This window comes from Pseudonaja textilis, chromosome 1 (genome assembly GCF_049901715.1).
Source record: "Pseudonaja textilis isolate UNSWEBS1 chromosome 1, rPseTex1.2, whole genome shotgun sequence".
NCBI classification, from domain to species: Eukaryota; Metazoa; Chordata; class Lepidosauria; order Squamata; family Elapidae; genus Pseudonaja; species Pseudonaja textilis.
The window spans coordinates 129032931-129049801 of NC_141990.1; the positions used below are offsets into that span (position 1 = coordinate 129032931).

The 16871-nt window shown below is 36.7% G+C and overlaps 1 protein-coding gene across 3 annotated transcripts in view; it reads right to left on the minus strand.

Moving 5' to 3' along the window:
- PXDN (peroxidasin) overlaps positions 1 to 16871 on the minus strand; it is an 86504-nt gene that overhangs the window by 10659 nt on the left and 58974 nt on the right. For all 3 annotated transcript variants that reach the window (XR_015740139.1, XM_087916611.1, XM_087916602.1), the window contains 8 exons: positions 15522 to 15630; positions 14787 to 14944; positions 10914 to 12417; positions 7747 to 7881; positions 6671 to 6879; positions 3818 to 3938; positions 1647 to 1779; positions 16 to 129 (listed from right to left, as the gene is read on the minus strand). Coding sequence is in view for 2 of the 3 variants with exons in the window: in XM_087916611.1 (XP_087772737.1) it covers positions 16 to 129; positions 1647 to 1779; positions 3818 to 3938; positions 6671 to 6879; positions 7747 to 7881; positions 10914 to 12417; positions 14787 to 14944; positions 15522 to 15630 (2483 nt within the window). In the remaining variant the exon portion in view is untranslated. The remainder of the gene's footprint in view (positions 1 to 15; positions 130 to 1646; positions 1780 to 3817; positions 3939 to 6670; positions 6880 to 7746; positions 7882 to 10913; positions 12418 to 14786; positions 14945 to 15521; positions 15631 to 16871) is intronic.

The following is a 16871-nucleotide window of genomic DNA, read 5'->3' on the forward strand; positions in this document are numbered from 1 at the left end:
GCATGTTAAACTCACCTTGCATTCACATGTGGTGCAGGGGTCTTTTTTCCATGTGTCATTACTGGAATAAGCTTTGCCGTTTTCATCAGTACATTCGGTTCTACTGAGCCGTGACTCAAGTTTCTTTATCTGAACAGGAGACATGTTGTTTATCCATCAGTGCCAAAAGGATTTCTGTTTTCTTTTAGGTGCAATGCAACAAAGTCATAGAACACCCTTCAAAATTCTCATGGTATGTCATGTTCATTTTACTGAGAAATTCTGCAGTAAGATGGCAACATATGATACATGAGACACTAAAGTTGTTTTGCACGACAATAAGAAAAGGGAGGCATTCAGAAGCTAAAAAGTCATAGGCTATCTTTGTAATTTATTTGACATTTTGTGCATTAAAAATAACTCACTCCATCTGTTCCTTGCCTGGGGGGAAAAAATGTCATTTAGGATATAAGCCTGTTTCATCACTCCATCCTTAAAAAGAAGAAAGAACAGACTCAAACCAGGCTGATTTGGGAAGAATTGTGCTTCTCCATTAATTAAACAAAGAGTTAGAGGAGAATCAGAAGGATGTGATGGAGACACACAGTGATAACTCAGTCATAAGTACATTTAATCAGGTAAAAACTATTGGCCAAATTCAGTTCTGCATGTCATACATGTATCTTGGATTCGAAGTGTAAGGAGACTGTAGAACAGAAATACAAGAGGAAGAAAAGACAAAGACTTTCTTGGATGTTTTTTCTTCTCCTTTTTTAGTGCAATTTGTCCCCCAACTTTATCTTTACACATTTCTGTTTGGAAGGCAACTGATCTAAGGTCACTCACAGAGCTTTACAAAGCTAATATGAATCTGGATTTTCCTGGTTCAAACCAAATGATAATTTCTGCATCACAGGCTTGCTAGATTTATATGACATGTCTCTCCTAGGAATTCAAGTCAGTTTATATATAATAGTCCTTCCTCCAACTTTTCCCCCACACAACCTGTAGGTTAGAGTCAGAGCTGGTATTCAGCAGGTTCTGACCAGTTCTGGAGAACCGGTAGTGGAAATTTTGAGTAGTTCAGAGAACCGATGGTATCTTTCCCCTGGAGTCGGGTGGGAATGGAGATTTTACAGTATCCTTCCCCTGCCACGCCCACCAAGCCACACCCACCAAGCCATGCTACGCCCACCAAGTGACGCCCACAGAACCTGTAGAAAAATTTTTTGAATCCTACCACTGGTTAGAATGCGTTATAAGAAAGTGAGTTTTCATGAGTGAGGTAAACTTGAATCTGAGAATCTCAAATCCTAATCCAGAATAATATTTGACCTCAATAATACCTTGCTTGAATGAAAACATTAAGCAATAGTCTATTACACAAACACATTTTCCTAAATCATGCAAATTATAATTGAAATTCGTTCATGAACAGATGGTGATATAACAGACATTTCTACTGATTTTCCACAATTCTACAATCACTGCCACCACCTTTAAGGATCCATAGTATGTCCACAAATTGCCCCAAGCACGTTTTGGTGGCATGGGGAATAAATGAAAATTGCTACCCCCCTACTCTGTTGGAGTACCCCTTCAACTCTTAAATTGACTGCAAAAATATTTTAGTGTTTAATGTTGTTTGAAGAACCTTTCATGCTTACCTGTTTTCTGAGGTCTGTAATTGTTTTTTGCATATCTCCAACAAATTCTTTGAAATCATTCATTGTGGAGGCTTTTTTGTGCTCCTCCAAGGAGGAAGTAGTGCCGTTAAAGAATGTATTCCCTCTTGTAAAACTGAAACAAGAAGAAAAGTAAGTTACATATTGTGCAGAAGAGGCATCGTTGATTTAAACAAATCTGACTGTCTAGCTTGTTAACAAACAGGATATCTTTAATGAGTTATCTCACCCAATTTGCTGGTTGAGAAATTTGAGTACAAGCATAGTTTAAATCACTGCAACCGAAGCTTAGAAAATTAGTAAGTTGTATTTGTTCATGAAATTATGACTAGTTCCATGTATTACAAGAATAATCTATCTATAGTTTATGTGTTACATGCAACACATGCAATGATTTTTTTTCCCAACATACTAATAGGCAATTGATTCTGGTTCCATATGCTGGATGTAGTTGCTCAGCCAAGCCAAATAAAAAATAGACACGATGATGGTTCTTCAATGTTATGAAAGCATGTAGACTATTAAGTCTAGAAAATATGTTGCCAGCAGTAAATCTCACCATGCTTCCTCCTTAATACTAGAAAAGAATCTTTATCTTACAGAAGGGCTAGAAAGGGAGGGATCTTGCTTGCGGGACCTTGGTCAGGATTAATGAAGTACATCAAAGCTTTTTCAATTATCAACGAACTCAAATATTTTGTCTTGGAGTACTGTTGAATCTAGTACAGCTCACTGCTTCTGAGACTCCATCCTTGAAATAGACCCCCATTGTGCAGGATAAATACTTCTTCCTGAGACTTTTACCAGTCTTTAAAAAAAAACCCAGTGGTTTCTATCCAGTTGAAATGGCCTTGTCCTTTTCTTTTATTATACGTTTGCTGGCCATCTCTAAATATCTTCTGGATAATTCTGATATTTTTGGAATAAATTTGGAAATGATGGAGAACTCTATGCCTGGGGCACAGGTCAGGAAGCTGGGTGGCAAGAAATCGGTTAATGCCATGATGATTTTTGCTAACTTAACAACTGCAGTGATTCACTTAACAATTGTGGCAAGAAAGCTTACAAAATGGGGGAAAAAAACCATTTAACAACTGTCTTGCTAAACAATGGAAATTTTGAACGTTGTCATAAATTGAGGACTACCCGTATACTAACTTTGAAATGCCTTAGCTGTTTGTTCAATCAGTGATGTGGGAGCACATGGTTCACATGGTTGGGATGCTGGGTTGGCCTCTGATACCCGAGTGCTGCCATGGGATGAGGTGAGCTCCTCTCCTTCGCTCCAACTCCTACCGGAGACATGAAAGGAACCTCCCAACTGGGCGTCCCCAGGCAATGGCGATGTCACCTGCTAATCCTTTCAACCCGGAAGCCCCTCGGTCCTTCTGGCATGAGTGCAATCAGTGATGTCATCAAAGTAAATAACCCCATGGGATGTAGCCATCACCAGGTCATGATCCTGAGTGGATAATGAAATCCACACCCCCTCCCACATAATGGTGGAGTCACAAGATCACAACTCCTATTGGACCTGGTGTGTTGAGCCTAATCAAGAAAAGTGACACGTCAACCCTAGACTGCTTATCTAGCCCTAATCCTAAATGGATTCAAGCTAATGCTAAGTGAATAATTAACAGAATCCTAGGCTGTGCTGTATTTGGGAAGCAAACCCTATTTGTGAATTGTGAAATAAATAATAGCCCAAACATGCTTTTTTATTTTGTGGTGTTTTAAAATGAAATGCCAGAAATTAATGGAGTTTAAAAATGAATGCCAGAAAAGGAGATTTTAAAATGCAGCCACAATCTGCATTTGCCCTTTTTCTAAAAGGGCAGTATGCAGTTTTTAAAATTACTTCCTGGAATTTCTCATTAGAATCTTGAAAATTTGTTGTAATATTACACCTAACTAGGAATTGTTTTTGAAGTATTTTTTGACTTATCAAACAGGTTGGCAAGCTATAGACATTTCCCCAATATTGACATGATGGAAGAGGAAAAAAATCAAGTTGATCAAAATAAAATCTTAGACCGAGATCGGATTAAAAAACACTTGCTGGGATGCTTTGGGTTCCTATGCTTCAAATAAATAAATCCTAAGCAGTACAATAAATGTTAAAAGTAGCAAGAAAACAAAACTGTGATATATACCTTGATGCTCTTGGAATTTTTAGATATTTTGAAGGCTTATCTTCCCGAAAACTATAATCAAGAGAGCGCCTTCCTCGGAAGTGGTAAGAAAATGCATTGAACTGTCCTCTAGTTCTGCAGTCTGAAATTAAATAGAAGATCCCAAACTTTATTAAGATGTGAATAAATAATGTTTCTTCCACAATAGAAAATATTGTATTAGAAAATTAAAATATATACTTTCCATTTTTATCAGTGAAACTTCATGGTTAGTGTATGATAAATGCATTATTTAATGAGGAATAGGTGTTAGACAGCCTGTAGAAGATGATAGCATAGGATTCTTTGCAAAGTATTTTCTAGATCCCTTTGATATTAATAATGATAATTTAGTTGGTGAAACAGCATTTTATGAGAAAATTTGTTATCTCTTAATAGGTTTATTCATCAAAATGCTCCACTGACAGTACTGTTCTGGGTAGTCTGACCAAACATCAAGGACATCGAACTAGGTAAATCTGTGACATGAAAGCAGAGACTTGACCTCTTATCACAGTCCTACTTAGTTAGACATCCTTGATGTTGAGTGGAAGACACAGAGTAATTGTCAGTGGTTACAGACGAAAATAAGACAAAGCTTATACTAACCAACTATCACACAGTGAAATAGACCATTTTCTGGTTTTATACTATGGAGAAGAAAAGTTGCTGTGTGTGTTTGTCTGTGTGTTGCTATGATTAAGTTGGCACTTGCTTAAATGTTCCAAAGACAAAATATTTTTTTTTAAATCATACTTTAATACAGAACCTGGAAAAATATTTAAGAGTAAAGAAACAGGAAATAATAAAAACAGATATTGTCTACTTTACAAACGCAAGCATAAATACGGAATAACTGAATAAACTGGAATTTGAATTATACCAAACTAAGAAGTGCTTGTTCACAGAAATTTGTATTGTAATATATTTTAACACACAAATAATCTAGAATGATGGTTAGCAATTTTTATCATGAATTTATTGTTCCAATAGGGTTAGGAGTTGAGTTTAGAGTTCAGTTTATTTTATTGATTAGCCCTTGGGCCATATCAAAGCGCAAAGTTCCAGACACAAAATATTACTAAAATCTGATAAAAACAATTTAAAATGAAATTGGAATAAAATACAATTTAAAATGAAATTGGAATAAAATACAATTTAAAATGAAATTGGAATAAAATACAATAATTTAATATATATACATAAAATATTATAAAAGTATATTTTGGTGCCACCCCTACAACCTATCCAATCAGTCCCACAGGTAAAGATATATAGGTATTAGATGGTCATAGTTATAGATAGATACACATACACACTCTCAAACCAAGTGGTGGCTATTACATAACAAGTAGCTGTACATTAGACTGTATTTGCTTCATCTCATAATAGTGAGGAGTTTTTACCAATTGCTAAAGAACAAACTAAAGTCACTGAAGACCAAGCTAATTAGCAAATTTAAAGCACTCTAAAACTTACCCAGTTCAAGGAACCTGGCTGCTTTTTAAATTGAGTCCACACATCCTCTAATTCGGACCTTGTTCAAAAGGGGGAGGGGTGTCTTTACTGGTGCAATGATTCTGTTTCATTTCCCATAACTTTATCCCACCCAGGAAACATCAAAACAGACCTCCCTCATAATTACGGGGAATGCTTGCTAATGGTGAAGTAAGCAACAACATTAGTCAATCTTTTCTAGGAATAAGGCTCCTGAGAAATGTTGAGAAGTTGTGAAATCACGTGGGATTTAAAGTCTCTTCTCCTGGAGAGGCAGAAAATAAAGGCAGACAATTTCTGTGCATATTAACTAATTTTTGGATCATTTGTCTGTTAACAAGCAGCCATAGTCTGCTTTCCTATCTCTATTCAATGCTCCTCACTGGTTGCCCTCTAATTTCTTAAAGATAAAAAGCTTTTAAAGTTTTTATTTGAGAAGCTAGCTGCTAAGTCAAGGGCCCAATTCTATACCAACTCTTGCCAGATTATTTGAGGTATGCGTTACTACTTTGGCTGATACAATCTGCCATGCCCTAGACGGTTCCATCTCAGAAATGTAAACTCAGGGAAGCTTAAAGAGCAAGATAATGGGAACTAACGTGTTGCCTCAGATTGAACTGGTGTTGTTTACAAAATATGAGCAGCTCGTGCTAGGAAACATCTACCTCACACAATGAGTGGTTTACACAGGAATTAGAACACATCATCCAGGAGGCCTCCCAGGGACCTTCAAAGGAGATGTGAAATCAGGTCTCCTCTAAGACAGGAACGTTCAATTAGGTCTGTGCATGGAGATTAGAAGCCTGAGTTAATGGGAAGAACAATTTTATAACTAACTTTATCAGACTCGCTTACACAGGATGCTTAAGTACAGGCAGTCCTCGATTTGCAACCACAATTGAGCACAAAATTTCTGTTGTTAAGCGAGACCTTTGTTAAGTGAGTTTCCCCCATTTTACAACTTTTCTTGCCACACTTAAGTGAATCACCAGTTATTAAGTTAGTAACCTGGTTGCTAAATGAATCTGGTGTCCTCGTTGACTTTGCTCATCAGATGGTCGCAAAAGGAGATCACATGACCACCCAGAGACTGACACCATCATAAATAGGGGTCAGTTGATCATGTTACCATGAGGATGCTGCAATGGTCGTGTGGAAAAAAAACGGTCATCAAAGCCACTTTTTTCAGCGCCGTTGTAACTTGGAACGGTCACTAAACAAACTGTCATAAGTCGAGGACTTTTCCTGCATTTCACCATGTTATTTTATTTGAAACCTGTAAGCCTTGCGTTTTCAAAGAAGACGCAAAAAGAGGGAGCGGAATACACATCGCTATACCTTCGCAGCAGTCTTGCCACATCCTGAGATCCACTTTAGGAACTTCAGCACAGCTTCCATAGCCATGTGGGAATTCAGCCACTCTAAAAACATCACGCTGCACTCTGGTTATGTTGTCCCCATTGTCACAGAGAACTCTTGCAAGGGATGACTGCTTGATCTGAGTTAACTGAGCTGGACTAAACACACCTGGGTTCTCATACCACAACCTGTAGTCTCACATGAAGTAAACATAAGGTCTTAGTCAGCATTCAGTGTGACAGAAAAAGGACTCAGTACTAAGAAAAGGAAGGAATATATTCACGTTAACAGGACATTTAAAGTATGGTTATATTTAATGGCAGGATTACTCATTACACTGGACTTTTTTTCTCTTTACATCATTGTTTCTGATAGTTCTTAGAAAAGTTCCAAATTATTTTAAAAAACCGTACCTATATTTCTAGTTGACACATGCTTTCTGGCATTATCTGAATAAATCTAAACACATCACAGACAACTCAAATGAGCTGCAAAGCTTCACTATGCCTTCGATCATGCTTTCAATCAGCAAAGCATCAATGTCCATAATGACAATATAATGACAAGAAATCCTTGACAAGAAGAGCTTTGCATGCAAAAGCTTCCTCGTCATCCTAAATCCTGCATACATTGTGTGGTGACATAGTGATTAGAATGCAGTATTGCAGGCTAATTCTGCCCACTGCCATGAGTTCGATCCAGCTCTCAAGGTTGAGTCGGCCTTCCATCTTTCCGAGATCAGTTGAATGAGAACTCAGATTGTTGGGGAGCATATAGGCCGACTCTGTAATCCATTTAGAGAGGGCTGTAAAGCACTGTGAAGCGGTATACATAAGTCTAAGTGCTACTGCTATTCACTTCACCCAGTAAAGTATATACTTCTAAACTTTAAGACTTCTCAGCTGCTGATTCCTGTGCCCATACTTGTGAAGAAATCGCCCTTCACAAATGATAGAGTGAGTTGCAAAGGGAAAGATTGCTCACTGTTTTAGGTTGTTATCTTCTGACTGGAACTCTTCAAAGTGTAGTATGATTAGTTTTTATACCAAACTTACCTGTCTCCATCTCGAAGACGTTTAAACTGTGTGCTCAAAAGACACATCAGTGTAGGTCCCAACCTGCTTCCTGGAACTAGATCTTCTAGTATAAGAGCAGGAAATAAATCTATGTTCAGTGGTGAACCATATAATCTATACAAGAAAAATAAATGATTGCAGATGACCCAAAGTATGAATTCAGTATTATGTTGAATTTTAAAAACTCTAACTAAAAATATTATTCTGGATTTGTTATATCTTTTTGCTCAATTTTCACGTGACACATTTTCTATGTGTTAATTTGAAACAATATTCACTAGATTTAGTTCTGAATCTAGAAAGTTCAAAACAAACAGTCACTGTTTTCTGCACATGTTACAGAAAGACTATATTTGGAACCTGTGTAGAATGCAACTGTCTTCAAAGATAGAAATCAACTACATACTGGTAGAAAAAAAATAGTAGATTCTCGAGCTTCGTAAAAATGTTTTTAAAAAGGTAAAGAAGCATCAATCTTATATAGTATAAGCTGATTTCCAAAACATGGTTCTTTACACCTGAGCAGCTGGTACAGAATACGATAGCCAACATAATAAACTTTGGTTGGTTCAAATAACTTTCTCTGTAGGTAGCTTACTTCATCCAGGAAAACATCTGGCAGAATCTGTACACTACCGTTCTTCATATGTAAACTTATTATACTGTATAGCCATCCAAATGTGAACATACTATGAAAGATTTTTTAAAAAATAAAACTACTTCTATGCTATTTTCCATTTAGAATATCAGGAAATAGTTTTATTTTTTAAAAAAATCTTTCAAAAATGATTTTATAATAATATATGGATGTGAGAAGTCTTCATGTACAAGACAATAAGTAACAAAAATACACTATTAAAATAAAAACTGAATTCCTTCAAATCCAGGGAATAACTATGAAAACTAGAGAAAAGAGCTACAACGAAGAATGAGTTGATTATCTACATTGCCCACGAATTAAGGCCCTTCATTTAGAGTAAACATTTGTTATATGAAATCTTATGTGAAATTCAGTTCTTACACAGTTAAAAATAAACAACTGGATGTCTAGATGTTGCTGTTACCAAAACAAAAAGAGTTATCCAAAAGAGAAGAGTTTTTTCCTCTCAGAGATGTTTAAATAACATAAACATCACAAATTCCTTTCCACAGGGAGGAAGAAGAAGAGGAGGAGGAGGAGAAAGAGGGGAAACAGGCACAAGGAATTTGACCATTCTTTATATGAACCACACTTGCACTGGACATGTGGCAGTTATTAGCATTTTTTCATCATGACTTCTTAGCTGCTCAATAATAAATTCTACTTAACATAACTTCATAACTTCTGGGCGGCTTAAATATTTGTATTCAGCCTTCTAAAAGAAAACTGACAGCTTGTGGACAGAGATATTTATATTCACAGGCCCTACAACTGCAAATGTTAATATTTCCTAGATCCCTTAGAAAGGTCAAAAAGATGCTAGGATGGTGGGGGAGGAGAGGAGCAATTCAGCCTTCTCTTCAGGAATTACATGGTTTACTTGTTTATCTATCCTATTTCCAGGCTACCCAACTCCCAAAAGGACTCTGAATAGCTTCATTAAACCCCAAACAGGAAAAACGTTATATAAGAAGGAAAACTGTCCAAGGGAGCAGTGAAAAAACCCTTCTCACATCAGACCCAAATTAGAGGGATACACCAGGCAAGTTACCCAAGGCCTGAGGAAAGAGCCATGTTTTTAATATTAACTTGAAGAAAAGCCAGGTGGAGGCCAAACTAATCTCTGGATAGGGGCGATGTTCAGGGGACAGACATTGCAGACCTGCTCCCTGGGTCCCTCTAGGTGACATGTGTATTACTGGGAGCAGGTCTGTCTTCTACAGGGCAGGCAAATACTACAGGAAACAGATAGTCCTGCAAAGAATTAGCCCAAATGATGTAAGGCTTTATAGGTAATAATCAATCTCAAACCAGAAATTTACTGGTAAATTACTGGTAAATTTCTCAGGAAACAACAACTGAATGAAAAACTGCTGGTGACCTTCTACCGCTGCACCACAGAGAGGATCTTAACATACTGCACCTCTGTATGGTTTGCCAATTGCACAGTGGCAGATAGGAAAGCACTCCAGAGGGTTAATGTCATTGCCCAGAAGATCATGGGTTGCCCTCTCCCCTATTTGGAAGAGCTTTATAGCTCCCGCTGAAGTTAAGAAAGTCCAAAGCATTCTCAAAGATCCATCTCATCCTGGGAACCCTTTTTTTTTTGGAACTATTACCAACTGCAAGACGGTACAGGATAATGAAAACAATGACAAATAGGCTGAAAAACAGCTATCCCAGAGCAAGTTAGCTATATTGAATTCTACTGTATAGTGCAATATTAACGCAATATCAGGGGGTTTCAACTGAATTGTATAGAATGTGAAGGATGTGTGTTTGTGTTTTATTTTTATAGTTACAATGTACACTGAAGATTGCATTTAATTTTGTTGTATGAGTGCAATGACAATAAACTAAACTAAACTAAACTAAACAATGCAGCTCAGAAAGCAGAGAAGTTATCTCTTTACTTTTATAGTACAGGTAATCCTTGACTTACAACCATTCATTTAGTGACTGACATTATTATGGTACTGAAAAAAGTAACATATGACTGATTTTCACACTTAGAACCGTTGCAACATCCCCATGGCCATGTGATCCAAATTCAGTCTCTTGGAAACTGGCATGTATTTATGATGATTGCAGTGTCCCAGGATCATCTTTTGTGACCTTCTGACAAGCAAAGTCAGTAGGCAAGTGTCATTCACTTAACAATTGGGTGACTAACTTAACAACTGCAGTGATTTGCTCAATAACTGTGGGAAGAAAGGTCATAAAATGGGGCAAACCTCACTGAACAATTGTCTTGTTTAGCAATGGAAATTTTGAGCTCAGTTGTGGTTATAAGTCAAGGACTATCTGTATATGAGAAGATTAAAGCCTTCACCCAATATAATAAAAAATGGATTTGGATCTCCTTCTGAAATATATGTATGAAACCAATATATGGGAAGTTTCACCTATGCACCATACAGTTCTGGCATGAATAGCTAGCTTCTCCTTTCTGTTAGAACACCTCAATAACTTACCAATAAAAATAGCATTGACATTGGGAGCTTACCGTTTGAGTTTTTCTCTGATTTCAGGATTCTTTATTTCATTTTTTAGATCTTCAAATGTGTGTGTGGACGACAGATTACAGTAAACTCTAAATTCATGGTATGGTGGGATTCCATGATCTCTCCCTCTCTGAATATTCATCGCAGCCAAATCTAGAGCTACTGCTCGTGCCATGGAGAAAAGTCTCTCCGTCAGTTCAGTGTTCAACAACTGAGAAGTCACACGCATCTTACCAGCAGTGCCAAATAACCCCCGAAGGAGAGGATCAATGCCTCCTTCGTTTACAATCCGGAATGGGGAAAAGAAAGCTTTATGGAGAGAGATATGGCCCTGCGGAATAGTTTCAAAATTCTCGTCCAGCCGATAGAGGATGGGATTGATCAATGTGTGTCCAAACCTAAAAGCTGCAGTTGCAAATTCATTGGTGATGCCAGAATTAACATTGGGATCATAACCTTTATATTCGCCGAGCATCTTCAAGCCTACCACTCCCAGGATTTTAGGCAGCCAGTGGCTGTAGGTTATATGCTGCATCTCCGCACCAACGATTTTACGTGTTTCGTGATATATTGTATCACCATCCCAGTGTGGGTTCAGCTTCAGTAATTCAGTAGCAATTCTGTTGTGTTCCCGAAACCACAGTGTGTGCATACTGGTGAGTCCCAGCTGTTCATTGGCTCGATGGTCTCCAGCTAAGAAGCAGGGAATTGGGCTCTCATTCTCATCCCTCATACACTCTGTTGGAGGGCCAGTCGCAAATGGAAGGAGAGGTTTTCCGGATCTCTGCACAATACCCTGCCTCAGGAGGCCCCTGTGGCTTGCCACGTCCCTGACCGCTTGCGCTTCGTGCTCCGAACTGCCGTATACATTGGACGCATCGATGTACGAGGTCAACTGATTGATCTGTTCTCGTGGGTAGACGGAGTTCATGAGAAGGGAGGTCATGCCACTTCCACACACGGGACTGGAACGTACAAAAAACATGCACCGTGCTCCATTTCTGACTCGAGGGTCATTGGGTGGGATCATGATAGAGAAACACGGAGGGTCATTGGTACAAACTGAACTGCAATGCTGACCATCTGAAAATCTGGCTTCGCTTAGGGCAGCCACCGTGGAGTCAAGGTCATGATCCAGGAATTGGCCCCACTGCATTAGCATATGACTGAACTGGTCGTCTGGAGTTATTGTTTCAGTCCCTATTAACGTAGTTGATACCAAACGTGGCATTGGGAGCGTATGTCCATTGTAACGTCGATTAGGTCCGATGCCCCTTGGCAAATTAAAACCATTTTCATAGACTGATTTCAGCATTCGTTCAAAGGCCGTTAGAGATGCTCCCCACATTGGATGCTGGAGATTATTGCAGGTGCCATCGTGTGTTCTGTATTTCTGATGGTAGCACATGTCTGAACAGTTATTCACACGCCTATGGGCAGTGCAGCCTGATAGGTTAGCGATCAGATTCAAGTACTGCGGGGATACCAGATCATTATAATGATAACCTAAAACAGGTGAAAGAGAGAAAAATATGTTACTCATAAAGTAATAAAGGCAGGATAAAAATCAAATCAATCAATCAGTGCTATTAAAAGTAGTGAAATAAACCTCAAATACATTTTTATCAGTTTATTAAGCAGACAGAATGACTGGCTAAAGATCACTTTGAGCATGCATTCTGTATTTTAAGGTCTTTTAGTTCTATAGATCATAGAGTAACAGGAAATAAAGAAGAAAAATTAAAAATATTTTGGTGTGTAAGCTAAATATGGAAGCCAGTATGAAATTTCTGAAGTTTAATTTCTGATGATATCCCAAAAGGCATTACTTAATGTAATCCATTGATTGGTTTAAAGACTATGGCTGATCAATCAAAATTCTTTAACTAGCTGACAGTCAGAATAAAAACAGTGGCTTATAAAATTGCTACTCTGCTAAGACTGTTCAAAAAATGCTATGAAATTGGCCAGAAAGCAGTGATTCAGAAGTATTTTTGCAGCGAAGATTAATTTCTTGACTGTTAAGTAAATTACTGGAAGAATGTGTTAGGAAATGTTGCAGATGTAAAAAAACTCCTGGACAGAATGATACCCTACACACACTTTTTAAAAATAGGCAAGATCTTTACTGATCCACAATTTTACTTAAATGTAAAGGATTTCTGCCCGGAGTTAATAACTCTATTGCCAAGCAAACCTTGTTATCGGGCTCCTTATACTGCGCTTGAGTACGCATAATGGGTATGATGAAGACTGAAGAGGGATTTAAAATCTAGCTATCATGAGGTAATAAATGAGCAGTATTAAACCTGAAATTAGTTTTTGGCAGGATTACTTGAGTATTATCTTTTAATACACATTAACGTCAATAATGTTAGTGATTATTTAATAAGGAAATTGCATTATTTTATATATATATATTTAAAAACTGTTGAATGGTGCATTTATTTTGTTTTAACTAGTCAAATATATTCTGACCAATTTGGCTTTGGTATTTGTATATGTAACAACCATGTGATAAATAGCTGCATATATGATCTATTCAGCTGTAGACATCCTTGGAAACGTATGTTACTCAATCGGGTGATGTTACAAATTGACAAAGCAGATGCTCACAAATCTTGCACATTTCTTAATCTAGAATCTGAAGTTAAGTTTTAAGCTGTAGAAACAGTCAAAACACAGGAAAAATGCTAAGCAAGAGATACTTCTTTTCACATGCTAAATCTGGTTAATAACACTAGATTGTTTTATCAAGTCAGTTTCATTTCTTTGCAACACATTTCAGAAGTATAGAGAACAGCCAGATAATGGAAGAATGACTAAATAATTGCTTTTGAATTTTAATTTCTACTGCTTCTAGAATTGAGCAGAAAAATCCAAATTAGACTCATCCTAGAGATTCCATCTGATATATAGCAAGGCTTGGTTTTTGAAACACTTAGGCTTATTTTTGAAACACTGGATGCTTGTACATAACACCAAGATAAAAACTGATATTGCTTTTATAAATACCAAACATCTATTTTTATTTGGGCTTTCCCAATAAAATGGCAGATTGAAGAAAGAACTATTTTATTTTTCTTTCATTTGAGATGAACATTGTTACCAATTGTGAGAATCTAGTCTTGAAGACCACAATCCTTGCTTCTGGTTATTTTCTGTAATTTCATCTTGCTCTCCCCACCCCCTGTTTCACTTCCCTTGTGTTTCTGATTGCACTGGTATTTATAATTTAATCCCCCAGTTTAAGGCAGCTGGCCCCTTTTTATACTTTACCCAGTGGTTTCGATCACAGAAAATTTATGATTCACTCAATTTTTTAGAAATCTATTTTGACTTTTACTTATTCTATAGAACAATTCTGAACTCAAGATCTCCTGATTGACATTAGAGATAGGGTGCAGATCCAATGGAACATGAAACAGAAAATGGTTATTTGTCAGATGCTAATTGAGGAGACTGGACATGTTACACAAAATTAATGATGACACAGTAATCTCATCAGATACAAAAATGAGAAGAGACAAGAATGGAAAAGGAAAAAGTTGCTTATGCCAAATCATGTAACACATTTATTTGTGACTGCACATTTGATGGCAGAATTTTATGGAAAAAGCACTGCTGGATAACATTTCTCTCACTATATTCAGTAGAGAGGAGGAAAAAAAGATATGAAATTACATACATATCCGTTGTCACACAATGGGCCACAGAATATATTGGAATCTGGCTCTGATCATAGGAAATCAAACCTTGTATATACATTCACAACAGAGAAGCAACAACTCGGGATGAGAAGAGAGGGGGTAAGAGGTTAAATACTCTGGCCTCATATCATGTACTCTTACAGTATGCAAAAGAAAAATACTCACTTGTTCCATTAAGGTCAACCATTAAACCATCTTGTACATGTTCCTGAATTAGTTGTAGTGTCCTTTCAAATATTTCTCCAGCTCTTGCTTGTTCAATAGTGTAAGGATCTCTTGGGTATCGAAATAGGGCTAGTAAATCGTTTGGAGATCGAGGGCGACTAATACATTAACAACAAAAAGACAAAAAATAAACCTAGTTTTTAGAAGCATCAGATTAAGTTAACTCTTGTTTTAATCCTGATGCTATTAAAGTTTAGTAATAATGCTTATATTAAACATCTCTAAACAATTTACAAGTACATACCTCAAGTAATTATCCCGTACTGCAAGCCAATAAAAAAAGATTTTAAAAAATTAGCATTTGACAGCTGCTAAGAGGAGCCATCAAGGAGTAATAAGGAATAACTTTCATTCCCACATGTTTAGCAGCCTTCACTTTAAACTGGCCTCCATTTCAATTGGTTATGACCCAATGGAAATACCCAGAAGACATAAAGAAGGAAAGTTGCAACACCCAATGGGAAAAGAGAGTACTGTCGTCTAATCTGTTACACAAATACCTAACTGGCATATTTGTGAAAGGATAGAAAACTGGGGAAAAAAAACCCTAAAACAATTGTAAGAATTAGGGTATTGAGATGCCAGGTCAAGATCAAGTAAAGTAATCAGGTAATTAAGAGACAACCAATATATTATTATAATGTAAACAAATCCTTCCAATTATATATACAATACCTATCAAACAAATGGGTGCGTGTGGAGTTTATTGCTCTGTCAACAGTAGCAATAGCTTCAACAATTGAGCTTGCTACAAATGGATCTCCATTTCGACTCACATCAGGAACTAAAAAGAAAAAGGGGGAATTAAAACATTTTTTCAGAGTTACACAGATAGGCAAAGTCTAGACATAACATTATTTTAGTATTAAAAATAAAATTCTATTTACAATTTTCTGTAAAATTACTCATCTGGTGGGAATGTTATAATGCTACAAAATTTTCTAGGAGAAAAGTCACAACCATAATTTAAAAATACACTTTCCTTTTTATTTTCCAGAAAAAAAATTCTTCAGAACAATCAAAATGAGTGAGTAAGCTCTCTAGCTACAGGATATGTATTGTGGAGAATTGGAGCTGAAATGTCCTTCAAAAGAATGATTGATCAGGAGGGCTGACATTTTAGGTTCAAATATAAACTACAACCTTTTGTTGCATGGCAATATTATTATCTGATATACTATTAGATAAATAATATAAGATTCAATAGCATAATGTTCTTGTTTTCCTCACTCTTAGTAATTTGCTGCCATTATTAAAAAAGAAAAACAATTGCAGCCATTATCCCATCATGCCCCTAACATGAGAAGAACTTACATATTTTATGTCTATAATTTTTTTTTTGCGTCATGCCATCTCTAAGAGTCTGATTAAACCCTCCAATCCATTCTCATTAAAACATATTCCAAAACATAAAATAAAGCACATTGAACTAGATTGTACTACAAAAGAAACTAATTGTTCTTAAATAAAAAGATCTAAATATAAAAATAGTAAATATGCAATATTTACTATGTGTAAATATAGGTGGATTTTTAACTAAATATATGTGTTATATAAGTGGGTTTTTTTTTTTTTAAATAAATCAATAAGAAGACAAACTAAATTCCAGTTAGTGAAGTTAGTGACAAAAATAAAGTTGGGACATTTCTCCCATTCATGTTCATGGATTCCACAAAATATTTCCATGGAGTTTAATAACCCCTTGCTCTAGACTAAAGAAAGTACAAAAAGGAATATGTTGAAAAAAAAGAGTTTCAGTGGCAACTGTGGTTAGAATGCTGTACTGCAGGCCATTTCTGCTGACTATCAGCTGCCTGTAATTTGGCAGTTCAAATCCCACCAGGCTCAAGGTTGACTGAGCTCTTCCATCCTTCCGAGGTAGGTAAAATGAGGAGCCAAATTGTTGGGGGAAAGAGGCTGATTCTGTAAACCGCTTAGAGAGGGCTGTAAAGCACTATAAAGCAGTATATAAGTCTAAGTGCTATTGCTAAAATGAGACTTTTTCTGCCAACAAAATCTCTGGTA